A 13240-nucleotide genomic window follows, 5' to 3' on the forward strand; every position below is an offset into this window, starting at 1 on the left:
GCTCCCAGCTCTCCGTCAGGACGAGAGCAGGGGTCTCTGAGGGAACCCATTTCCTTTAGCGGGTTTGGCCGAATAAGAGATCTGCTTTTTGGTGGGAACTTCCTTTTGCTCTCATTACTGGGACTAGAGAGAGCGGGACAGGGCTTTCCAGATGCTTCTAAGCCCTCTGTTTGCTGCAGTCCATTTTTTTTTCCCTGGGCTGGAAAATCTGTGGGATAGAGTAAAGTGCTGCGACAACACTACTTTTAGCTCCTTCATCTGTTCTGGTTGGCTTCCTAAGGCTTTTAAAGACCTCGAGCGCTGCCAGTCTGCCTGTTCTCAAAGTCAAGTTCGACCAGTGTGTGTGTGTGTTTGTGCATAAGGGAGTGAGATTACGTGTGTGTGTGTGTGTGTGTGTGTGTGTGTGTGTGTGTGTGTGTGTGTGTGTGTTTGTGCGTGTGTGTGTGTGTGTGTGTGTGTGTGTGTGTGTGTGTTTGTGTGTGTGTGTGTGTGTGTGTGTGTGTGTGTGTGTGTGTGTGTGTGTTTGTGCATACGGGAGTGGATGGGGTGGTTGGGGGTTGGAGTTCTGTTGCCCTGCTGAAACTTTATAGTAAAATCCTGATGATTCATCCAAATGCATCAGCAGCAGTGATTCAGGCAAGTTTCCCAGCGCTACATGTAGCTTTTTCCTGCCTAACAAAACTAAGTTTCTTCACTTTGATTTCAACAGCGGGGGGAAGGTTACCCTTCATCACTTCAAGGAAATTGGAAATAGGATAAAGACAGAATGCATAAAAGTATAGTCATGTTACTGCCGTTACACCATGATAACACTGGGAATAAAAAGGTTTCACTACTTGTCAGGTGCGCCCCCCCCCCCCCCCCCCCTCTAAGAATCTGTTCAATGGCAGGCTTGATTGCCCTCAGTCTGTTCAAAAGTTCACAGCACATCTGTTGATAAATTGTCAATGTATTGATACAATTATTGATACATTTATTGATACATTTATTGATAAATTGTCAATTTATCAACCACTTGCACTTTAGTGCATTCTGCACAACAAAACAGTTACCAGTTAGTAAGTACTACAAACTAAGAATTCACAATAAGTTAATCATCAACACAGCACATTAACACACATTAAACAATCAATACAATAATTAGGGAAGAAAAGGATAGAAGAGATGGGAGAAAGGAAGGTTCAGAAGACGAAATAATAACCAACTTGTAGGTTAACCAAAAAATAGAAACCGAAGAAACCGAATGCCTGTCAACTAACCCGGAAAGTAAGGCAGCTAATGGGTTAGCACTTACTTCACTCTCCAGAAACTCAAACTCAAAACTGGAGGGCTGCTCCAGACGGAGGAGAGGCGGTAGTGAAGGAGAGGTGGCGGTGGAGGTGTGAGTGGGGGTGGGGGTGGGGGCGGTGGGAGGGGGGGGGGGGGGGGAGAGGTGCAGGTGAGGATTAGATTTGGAGGTGAGCATGGGGGTTGAGGGGGAGACGGGGCAGGCGGGGGGACGGGGGAGCAGAGGAGAAGAACTTTGTCGGAGAGAAAAAAGAGGTTTGGCGTACCTGCAGGTATTGGCAAGAGCGCTCCTGCTGACAAGCCTCAGCTTTCACTAGCGCCTTATCTACATTTACCACCGAGGCCTTCTGGTAGACTTCGCGGGCTCTGCTCACCGTGAGAGAGGACGACCACGAGCTCTTCTTCAACAGCTGCTGGGCCGCCTCCACGGCCAGCGGCCCGCTCCCCGCGCACGTTGAGCACTTGCCCACGTCGTTGTTGCTGCGCGACGTCTTCAGCGTGTGCTCGCTGATGGTGTTGTAGGCTTCCATGAAGTACTGCGACTGCGACTTGTCCGGGTGCCGGCCCATGGTCATGACGCCGGCCGTGGGCATGGTGGGGCTGCGGTACAGGCACACGTCCCGCTCCAGGTTGTCGTCCGAGCTCCAGTAGCCCGAGGCCGGGACGTGCGAGCGGTTCTTGGGCTCGGCCGACTTGCAGCGCTCCCGGCTCTTGCTGCGCTTGCGCTGGCGCAGCGTGGGGGTCTCGCTGTCGGGGCTGACCTTGCAGCTCCCTCCTCCTCCTCCTCCTCCTCCTCCTCCTCCTCCTCCTGCTCCGTTCACACTGCCCTTCGAGTGGTGGTGCAGCACTTGGTGGGGGCCCTCCAGCGAGTGCGACTTGGTGAAGAGCTTCTGCACCGAGTGCACCAGGTGGCGGATGCGGCCGGGGCTGTCGCTTCGCTGCTCCAGCGCCGCCGTGCGCTTGTACTGCAGCGTGTGGTAGCCGTCCCGGGACGCCACCACCGGGATCTGCCGCTCAAACTGGTCCAGCAGGTTGACGGGCAGCCGGTTGCCCTTGACCGAGCCCCCGGCCGTGCCGCCTCCGGTGTAAGGGACCATGGCACACTCGTCCTTCAGCTCGTGGTGGGAGCTGTAGTGGCGGCGGGGGAAGGTCCCGTAAGGCACCACGCAGTCGGGCTGGTAAGGTGAGGAGGTGATGCTGCGCTGGGCGTAGTAGGGGTGGTCGGCTGGGTGGGGCGCGTCCACCTGGCTGATGAGGTACGGCTTGCTGCGCTCGGCGTGGTAGCCCATGACGTCGTTGTACGAGGGCTCGCAGGCCATCACGTGGTGGTGGCTGCGGCTGCTGGACAGCCCTTTCATGATGGTGGCGAGGCCGGAGGGAGAGGGCGGGCCAAGGGCATCGATCGGGAACGTCCAAACGGGAGATCAGGCGGCTGCTACTGGAGGGTGGGAGACAGGGGAGAAAGCAAGACACGCTCATGATCAACAGGTCCCTTGTCCTACAATCAAATACCTATCATGATGGAAGTGCACGTTGGCTGCTATAATCGAAACTACTTCAAGTAGTTTGCTTCATTTGTATGCGTAATCATTATTAATTAATTATTAATCAATCACAATTAATGCTTAATACATTTTCGTAATAAAGCTAATAATAATGAATTATTACACAAAGTAGAAACAGACGACATTTAAATATCAATAAATAAAATATATAGATAAATCAATCGATAAATAACTCCTTTAAAGGGGGATCCTTTTTACTCTACTCATCTTAAATCTCCATTCAAATGTTAAACAACGACAGTATACCCTGAGTAAAATGAATGCGATGGGTTGGCCAATATGTTTTGAGCTATGTGAAAATCTACCACTCCTTTTTTATACACTCTACAAAACCTGTAATCTCCCATCCTATTCTGAACTACTCTGTGCTACCAGTTCTGTTTTGAATCCAGACAGCATCACCCCCGCATTCGGAGGGGGGGAGCTCATCTGTGCATGCCTGCCCCTAAGCAGCGGCAACTCTGGCGGCCGTGTCCTGAAAGGTACACTCTTTGGAATACTGCATCCCTAAAGGCTTCTCATCTCAGACTCAAAGCTTGCAGCTCTTGGGCTCAGCAGCTCGATATATATATATATATACTATATATACTATATATATATATATTTCACCTTGGCGCTCTTCACAAGTCTGCATTTGCACACTTTTCTTCTCCTCACAAGACACAACAGCTTTGATAAAGCACACGCATCCGTCCCATTCATCTCGCTGCATAGCCCAATCAAAATAATTGCAGACAGCAGAAGCTCTTTCAGCTCTGCTAATTTGGTGACGTTGATAAAGAGCACTCTCACTACACAGGAAGAGTTCTCAACAGGAAACGGCAAGAGTGTATGAGTGAGTGAGAGAGAGAGAGAAAGAGAAAGAGAGAGAGAGGGTGAGAAAGAAGGATGGAGCGAGAGAGAGAGAGAGAGAGAGAGAGAGAGAGAAAGAGAGAGCAGCAGACCCTGTTATTATCGAGGTTATTATTGGGTGCTGTGACAGGCTAATGGTACAGGGGGCTTCGTCTGTTCAGATTGCCACCGCTCTGATCTCTTTTTCTTAGGCACATACACACACGCCAACACACACAGTCACACAGTCACACACACACACACACACACCCACACACACACACACACACACACACACACACACACACACACGCACACACGCACACACGCACACACGCACACACGCACACACACACACACACACACACACACGCACATACTCACTCACAAACACAGAGAGCCAGAGGAAAAGCAACGGGGGGAGGAAGAGGCGGAGGAGAGAAAGCCAACCTCAATATAGAAATCAACAATTCACACATTCACACTCATTGCTACCTTAGGCTAGTGAGCTATTTCTTTTTTTCTCACACATTCCAAGATGGCTTACTAGGGTCGGGATGCAAATATGAACACCGCTCCGCAGATCGGGCCAATCTCAGTGTGAGCTGCAGGGTTACAGCGCTATGCGAAGCCATGCCAAGTGTACGGTACAAAAGAGGAGATGGCAGAACACCTTGTGTAATATCCTGGCACAGAAGAAGGGGGAGCTTGCGATGCTCGTTTACAGGAGTGGAACTGCGTGACTTTGTCAGCCCGGGCCGCCAGTCTGGCCTCTCCGGGGTGGCTTAGCATTCAGTAAGCTGACAGCTCGGCTAGCGCCAAAAGCGGCTAACAAGGTGCAGCCGCTGACACAATGAAGTCCTGCGGGCGTGGGATCTGTTTAGAGGCCCACACACGCAGCTTTGCAGGTTAAAGTTTAGAATACATAAGCAAACCGACAAAGACTTCACACGAAGATCTCTCCATTAACTTGCACACTTTATGTTCCTCTTCCTTTACGACGCAACACAGTGAGAGAAGAGAGCAAAACCGTGACCAATTGGGAAATCCTGGGCACATTTCCCACATGTAGGCCTACATTGGGAAACACAATTAGGTTAGGCTGACAGAGCATAATACTGTTACTAATACTTCCACAGATCACTAAACAATGAACTTAAAAAGCTGGTCAAACCCATTAAATAGCTGTGCAAGTAAGCTCATCAAAAGTATAAATTGAGTTCAATCTGACTAACAAAGCATGTCTTGGGGAGATTTATTTTTCTCTACAAGGAAATGAGTCATTGCACCAATCAATTTGGAAGGGCTCTTGATACGACTGCTTCTTCATTGATCTATGTATATTTTTTCTGCCTTAATGAAAGCCAACACATGTCAGCTAGTCACGCTAATGGTGATGGATCCCCTGACATGATGTGACACATCCGTGTCATCTCTTAGAGGGTGGGGGGGGGGGGGGGGGGGGGGGTCGTTTTCGTTGCAACAAACAAGAAAAAGAAAATGCAGAGACCACGGCCAATCTGTTTTCATTACAATTCAAAGTCCAACACACATGAATACCGATCCAGCTCAATGTAAATTCAGAACAATCAACATGTCTATATGGCAGGTCTGTGTGTCAAGTGTATAAAGTCTGAACACCGTTCATCAAAATATAGTTCAATTTGATCCAATCCAGAAATCCAGAGATCTTTTGTCTGCCATTGCCATTTTGGAATATAATGAAAGAGTGTAACGCCAACCAAAATGGGTGGATGAGCTGCTTCAATTGGTGTGATCCTTGAAGAGAACAATTATATGTTTAATTACTAGGTTTGCATTCAAATATCCATCTGTCTGTTTTATAAGTATTAATGAGAGCAGTTACGCTGAGTGAGTAATTGGTCTCTGAGGGGAAAAGGGTCACTTCATAGGCAGAGCAATACAGATGAAACAAGGGGGAATGAGAATGAGAGAGAGAGAGAGAGAGAGAGAGAGAGAGAGAGAGAGAGAGGGAGAGAGAGAGAGAGAGAGAGAGAGAGAGAGAGAGGTGGGAGAGTCGATACTGATTTTCTGGGGGGGGCTTATTAAGGCAAAGTAGATTTTTCTTTCACAATTCAAATGACAGATGTCGTCATACAGAAGCAATATACTGTGCTGATCAAAACACACTCTTCTCTTTCGCATTCACATATAGAATTCCTCATTACTATAGGGAACTCTTTTTCAAGCAGCTGCCTATAGCGACCTGAATAAGTAGAGCTCATTTCTACCAGAGCTGACGTACCCTGCTTGGTAATAGCAGATGGTAATAATATATTCTTGCAGGAAGAGTGTGACTTAAGTGAGAATTACACCTGATCTGAGTCAAATCATGGCCGAATCTATTCCACAATCCACTGTGATATAAGTAGGGTGGCTAGTTCCCTAATACTAGCACAGTAAGCTATGATGAACAATACTTTTGGCTAGTTTGTTGTGAATAACAAGAGAGATTATTTAGTAAGAGACATTCATCAAGAATGCCTACATTGTCACAGGTGTGATTTTAGCTATGCTAACACAACAGCTCAACATTTCATAACCTAGTTCAACACATTTCATAACCTAAAAACAGACATCTTGCACTGTTGCATCTTGCACCAGTGGCTCATATTAAAGTTGTGATTGCATTTTTCAAAACAGGACTTATAAACCATTTTTCCATTGCCTGTCGCAGTGGAGAACAGCACGAAAGGATACAGTACAATGCAAGTTGTGCTCCCAGGTCTCTGTGTCCTGTCAAACTCAGCCAGTTTGTTGTGTGAGTTCCACACCATCATGTAAATCCTCTATTTATATATTATGGATTCACGATTCTACGCTTCACCATTCAAATGGGAAAACAGATGGGGTGCTAAAATGATTGCCTCAAATTTGATATGGAGATTTGAGTTATGGCAAGGAGCTGTTCAAATATGACCAAAGCTGCATTACCAAGCTTAGAATAAGTAAGCAATACGTCAGTAATCTGGTTAACTTGCATCTGCTGAAAGTCTCTATCTGTTTCTTGTCTAAAAATGACAGTATTGGTCACAACAGTTCTCATCTAGTTATAGGGAGTAGGTATGTTCTTCCCTGTGGCGGTGGGGCATTTAGTGATCATAAAAGTGGGATCTTAAAGTTCAACTACTGAAGCAAGTTGGCCTTGATTGGCTTCATTTGGGCCTGGTTTGTGAAGAACTTAATACACACAAAAACACTGTTAAACCTGTTGACTCAAGCAGCAGAGGGAACAAAAAAATGTGAAGCTCTAAAATATTTGATGAGCTATTGGTGAAAATGATTGTGATGTCAACCTGAATTGCCAATCAAAAGTGCGAGTCTCACAGTCAACAGGCTAATAAGAAGTACAATTATTTGTCTAAATACTAATTGTAAAAATAATAATTCACTGATGTCACTTATGGTGCAGATGTCATTCTCCAGCCCCCCCATACCTGAGATGTGTTTCCAGTTGTATCGACACCAAACATGTTATCGAAGAGATCCCGTCTAATTTTACACGAGAAAGAATTAGCTGATCAAAACAGCCATCTCTTCCATGAAAGTCTTCAACAGCTTGTTAACGTCCATGATATCCAGAGTTATAGACAGTTTTATGAACAAAACACACACACACCTCAGAAAACATAACTTCACGGAACGAGTGAGTGAAGCGTTTGCCATGGATATAATATGACTCGCAGAGTGTTCTAGAGACTGCTAAGGCCACATGAAAGTGAGAGAAAGGGAGTGAGATGTTCTCTCTATTTTTATACATCATCACAGTAACCTGTCAGGGATATCACCTCCAATTCTAGACTGAGTGCATAATGGCTTTGATCAGATCTCAACATTTCTGCTTACACGGCTGTGTTTTCAGGCTTTTATGGTGTGCAGCAGCTACTTTGTTCTTACTGTAAACTAAGCTGAGCCCTTGGATTCTGGCTATTTGCATTTACAGTAATGCTTTGGCGTAAAATACAGTATATTTTTCAACTAAACCATTTGGGTGAGCATAATGACTCCATTTTGAAATACTAATACTCTTCAGGGTTTGATGGTAATCTACACTGTTGTTGGTTGTTAATATATTTCTCCTGATAGCAATCAAACACTACTGGACTATAACACTCCTGCAACACTTGCCATTTTGACTCCTCTGATACACGGACAGTTTTAGTGATTCAAATGATATGCTTTCTTAACCAAAAAACCCAGAGTGCCTATCGCATCCAGCAGAGCTGGAGAGCAGGTAGAGCCTAAAAGCAAAGGTTAAAATATACTAGGATACGGTTAATATTAATGCTTGTGATCGAAAACCATTCGAGCCGCTGATTTTCAATTTCACATGAACTGAACAACAATCTCTGAACAAACTATCCAAACTGAAGCACTTTAATGAATTTGAATAATTCATGAACGTCCATAGAGACTGGCCTTCTTTCAAAACAAAGCCTGAAATGGCATATTATAACCACTTGCAGCCTTTTTCTGCAAAAAAAGATAGAAAAATAATAATCTACAGCACTAAAAAGATTGATACGTCGCAAATCTAGATAGATAACTCTAATTTAAAAAAAAAACGACCAAGAACATGACATGTACTGTCTTCGGTGGCACATTTTTAAACGGTGTTCATCTATCACAGGTCTTTTCAAGTCATGACTGATGTGAGTCCCTGGGAAGTCCATTGGCCTCGCTGTTCATAATGAGCTGCTTTATCTCCTCCGACCTCTCTCCACCTGCTGCTTTCCCCCGGTCTGCTCCCCCTCCTTTAGTTCCTGACAGCCTCAAAGATGTCTTTGGCTCTCAGATGCTACATCTTCATCCTACTGCTAGTGCAAAGAGTGAATACTGGAACCATCTGTCTGTAATTTATCACAAGAATGGACACGAGGGCTTGACAGGGGAGAGCTTTGGTGCAAGGCTGCTGGATAGGTGTGGATACCCCACATAGCACAGCATTTACTGCCATGTAATAGCAACACATAGCTGGTGGGTTTAATTGATGGAGCACTGAAGAGGAGGGTCAGTGGGATAGTGTTGGGTTTGAGGAGAACTCAATTACCCATTTTAGCCATTACAAGCATTCCAGGCACAATCAATTAACCTCAGGGAAAAAGAAAATGAATCCAATAATTAACACACGGTCTGGTGAGATTTCAATACCACTCCCTTTTTAATGGACATATTGTCGTTACAAAAAATCTTTCATTTAGTACCCGGTTCGCATGTAACAAGGCACGATAATACAGACGGCTAACTATAATCTATACTATATTAATGATTTTGAAAATAAGATGTTCAATTTCATTACATTACATACACTGATCATTGGCCTGAGGGTGACCTTGTCATGATCAGTGAGTATCTGCCAAGCTATAGTACCTAAAATGGGCAGCAAAAACATACCTTGGAACACTGGAGGTCTTGAATCAGGCATGGCATAATTGGTTAGAGAGAGAGATATGCTTTCATGTCCTGTCTGAGTCCTGGAATCCAATCCGTGCATATTGTGCATCTCAGAGACTCAAAAAAGTCTTTGTTTTCAGGCTGCCTGAAAACCCTGAAATAAACCAACTTTGAATAGATACCTTCTCTCTCTCTTGTTCTCTCCCTCTGTGGTGTGTGTGTGTGTGTGTGTGTGTGTGTGTGTGTGTGTGTGTGTGTGTGTGTAACTGGCAGCAAAGAAGCGGTAAGAGGCTTTGGCTGTCAGTTTCATCTGATTTTCATGTGCATCCTTCCCCGAGGGAATCTGGCTTGTGCTCCAGTCAGATAGGCTGCCTTGGTCCATGGAAGACAGTCAAATGTTATTGCATTCTGATTGGTCCATGGAAGACAGTCAAATGTTATTGCATTCTGATTGGTCCATGGAAGACAGTCAAATGTTATTGCATTCTGATTGGTCCATGGAAGACAGTCAAATGTTATTGCATTCTGATTGGTCCATGGAAGACAGTCAAATGTTATTGCATTCTGATTGGTCCATGGAAGACAGTCAAATGTTATTGCATTCTGATTGGTCCATGGAAGACAGTCAAATGTTATTGCATTCTGAAATGTCTTACAAGCCATCAGAAGCATGCTGCTTTTGTATCTGGATTTTGTGACCCTATTTCATCTGCGAAAAAACAAAACACCTCCAAAGTGCTTTGAGTATCAAAGGGCTTCAAGTATCATGGACCAATGGCAAAGACTATCATGGACCAATGGAAAAGACAACTGGCTGTGACCCTATTAAGGACTTGCGTCTTTGACAAGTTTGCCAAGCCCCTTGTCTCAAGGGTAAAATGCCAGTTATGATGATTCTCGACTGTTACCTTCAACAATCATCAGTGTGCTTTAGCTTTTACAAATAAATAACTGGCTTTTGCTACATCTATTTCATAATTTCAGCGATAACTGTTTTGGTAACAGAAGTCACCATATGAAAAAATTGGTACACATATGATGTACCTTACATTATGAGCTTTCACATATATCTATCAATGATGTTTGCTACTCTATCAAACAACAGTGGATTGGAGTGTAGATAATTCCACATTCAATTTCTTCACTCCATATGCTTGTTAAATGCTTAATATTCTGCTGTCCACAATGTGGTCAGCCTAATGCAGTAAAACTGAAAAGTCTCGCTGTTGTCCTTCCTTGGCTCACTGCATTTTGAGAAGGGCTGTATGACGTGGGGCCTTTCGCATTGTCGCGTTCGAGCGCTTGAAGATGCTTTCGCTGCCTCTAAAATAGCACTGAGCGTCGTGGCATGATGGTGTCCGCACTGCAATCTCCCCCACAGCTGAAGGACCCTCCGCTCCAGAGTAAAAGGCATGAATCTGCCGCACAAACATTGACAGCATTAATTTCAAACAGGAGGGCTGACAGCATCCGAGCCATACGCACCAGAACAAAGAGAACGGAACAGAGAACCATGGACGCGAGCAGGATACAGAACATGCCCGGTGTGAACAGGGGTATGCCTCAGAAAATAAGGGATACTGGTGGGCAAAGGAAAATGGGGGAGGAGGGAGGGGGGGGCGGGCAGTGGGATTGGTTTGCCATCATAGAAACAGATGGCTTTTACAAAAATAGCAACAACCTTCCTAGAAACATTTATGTTCCATTTCGGCAACAGCTTGCGCGTGTCTCCTTGCGATATGGCCATCTCAAAACTACAACATACCAGCCAACTCCGCTTGCGCCACTACAATGCACTAGAAGAGAAAGCACACTTGTTGTTTGTGGTACACTGCATATCGGACACAATGCCACTTGCAGCAGTTAAGCACAGAAATACATACAGTACATATCATTTATAATTAATACGCAAACAGCCACACGCACACAGTCTACCCAAACTGTAGATGCCTTTACAGACAACCTAGCCCAAAGGACAATATAGATTGAGAAAATAAACAGAATTGTATTTGAAATCTTAGAACTACCGGTATATGATTTTCAGAGATGACTGCATCTGTAGGACAGCTACGGAAGAGCTTACAAGGTAACCTAGGGAAAATCTATTATTTACCTGCTATGAAAACAGTGAATGCTTTCAGATGTACTAAAATGAATGCCTCTAACCAGTGTTTAGTTGCATTCAATATTTTGGACAGGTTTTTACGGATTAGCACAGACAGGGATGATTCAAATGGACAAGATTCTCTCAATGGAGCATCGGAAAGAAAAAGAAAAGAGTGGTTTGGTGGTCGTGTGCTTTGCTTGTCAGGGCTCTTATCTTTATTCCGCATTGATTTTGCCATCTTTGAGGTTCTCCCCCCCCCCCCCCCCCCAAACCTACGGCTGTCTCGCTGCTTCCACTGCATGAGTGGATCAGCGCTGCTGACTCAGTGAATAGTAGGGCCAACCCCACAGGAAAGGAGGAGGGCGCTGAATATTTTATCAGGAGGGGTAATGTTGGGCTCATTAAAAAAAGGGCAAACTCAGCTTGAGAAGTGCTACAAAGTAAATGCTTAAGATAACGATGATTACATTTTGGCTAATTTCTTTTTTTCCCCTTTTAAATACAAAATTATAAATGGTAGTCCCACAGTTGTCAGCCGATGAGGATGGTTATGACAAAAAACAACTGCTGCTGCTGCTGTTGCAAAGATGTATAGTGTCAATATAACCAGACATGATGCCACTTTGGTCCTGACTACATTCATTACATTTTGCTGGCTTCCCAAAAAGCTACTAGCCTCAGGAGCTTAAGATGCTTATCAACCAACAACCCTACGGGTATGACCAATCAGGACACATGTAGAGTGTGTGTGTGTTTGGAGGAGGGGCCTGTTTTCTTCCCCGCAAACAACTAATTCACCTATTGCTTGGCACATTCACATACAGTCAACATACATGTCGGTTGTGGTCATACATGTCAATTTATCCACCCACAGACACCCACCGCATATGCAGTTTAACAATAGGATGCATTAATAAACGGTATGTGTGCCTCGTGTTGCTATAGCACTAATTTGCCTTGATGACTGGTCTATTTCAGGAGTGTGGAGAGAGGACTGATGGAGAAGCATTTGTGTGTGCTACAAGGACCATTCCTCCAATCAGCCGATGGCTGAGATGCTACCACAGCAGCCAATCCGTTACTTACTTCAAATCAATCAGATCAAGCTGTGTGTGGGGTAAAGATCATTAGCATTGATTAACAAACATACAACCACATGAACACACACACACACACACACACACACACACACACACAAACACACACACACAACCACACACAACCACACACACACAACCACACACACACACACACACACACACACACACACACACACACACACACACACACACACACACACTTCCATGCATAAACAGTACACCCCTGCTGAACAACAAACAACATCAAAACAAATGGATTGAAAGGCAGACAGTGCTCATAGCCAAACCCCAGTACAGATCACTGCCAGAAACGGGCAATACAGATCCAGATACAATTTCACTCACTCGCTGATTACCTGCTTTGACCCAACTTTTTATTAAGTATTTGATGCCTTTGTAGCTTGATTGAGTGACCATGAATTAGTACATATTGTGGGATGTACTATTAGTTAATGTTTAGGAGTAAAGGCAGACTTGGGGTTCATCGCCTTCTCACTCCATAGTGAAGCATAGGCCATCGATAGCGAGTTTTCACCGGACATGGTATCCACTTATTCTCAATGTTTCAGTAATCCAGTCAACCCACTGAGCGAGAGATTGGCCCACCCAGCCCACACTTTCATAACATGTATTAATATGCATTTGCATGATGATATCACTTCAGGATCTGTTTATATACCGAGAGCCTTGACCTTATGTTTCAGAATTTATTAACATAAAAGTCAAAGACAAACTGCTGGGCCAATGCCATTTGGTTAAAGGCTGGTCCAATGGTATCAAAAACGAACCCAAAGTCTACGGCCATTTGGTTAAAGACTGGTCCAATGGTATCAAAAACGAACCCAAAGTCTACGGCCAATTGGATGCGATGACTAGAAACGACCACCAATGGAGCGAGGCCCAGACCCTATTCACAAAGTGAATTCGGGGTCTAG

The 13240-nt window shown here is 44.8% G+C and overlaps 1 protein-coding gene across 4 annotated transcripts in view; it reads right to left on the reverse strand.

Moving 5' to 3' along the window:
- The window catches only part of dlgap1a (discs, large homolog-associated protein 1a), a gene marked incomplete at both ends in the record, with an annotated part of 39824 nt that extends 37179 nt beyond the window's left edge, over positions 1–2645 (reverse strand). For 3 of the 4 annotated variants that reach the window (XM_080837256.1, XM_080837254.1, XM_080837253.1), the window contains one exon: positions 1554–2645. In XM_080837256.1, coding sequence (XP_080693382.1) covers positions 1554–2645 — 1092 coding nt within the window. The remainder of the gene's footprint in view (positions 1–1553) is intronic. The other variant, XM_080837255.1, reaches the window with a different exon arrangement.
- Positions 2646–13240: the final 10595 nt, after the last annotated feature.

This window comes from Sprattus sprattus (genome assembly GCF_963457725.1).
Source record: "Sprattus sprattus genome assembly, chromosome: 4".
Classification (NCBI taxonomy): Eukaryota; Metazoa; Chordata; class Actinopteri; order Clupeiformes; family Clupeidae; genus Sprattus; species Sprattus sprattus.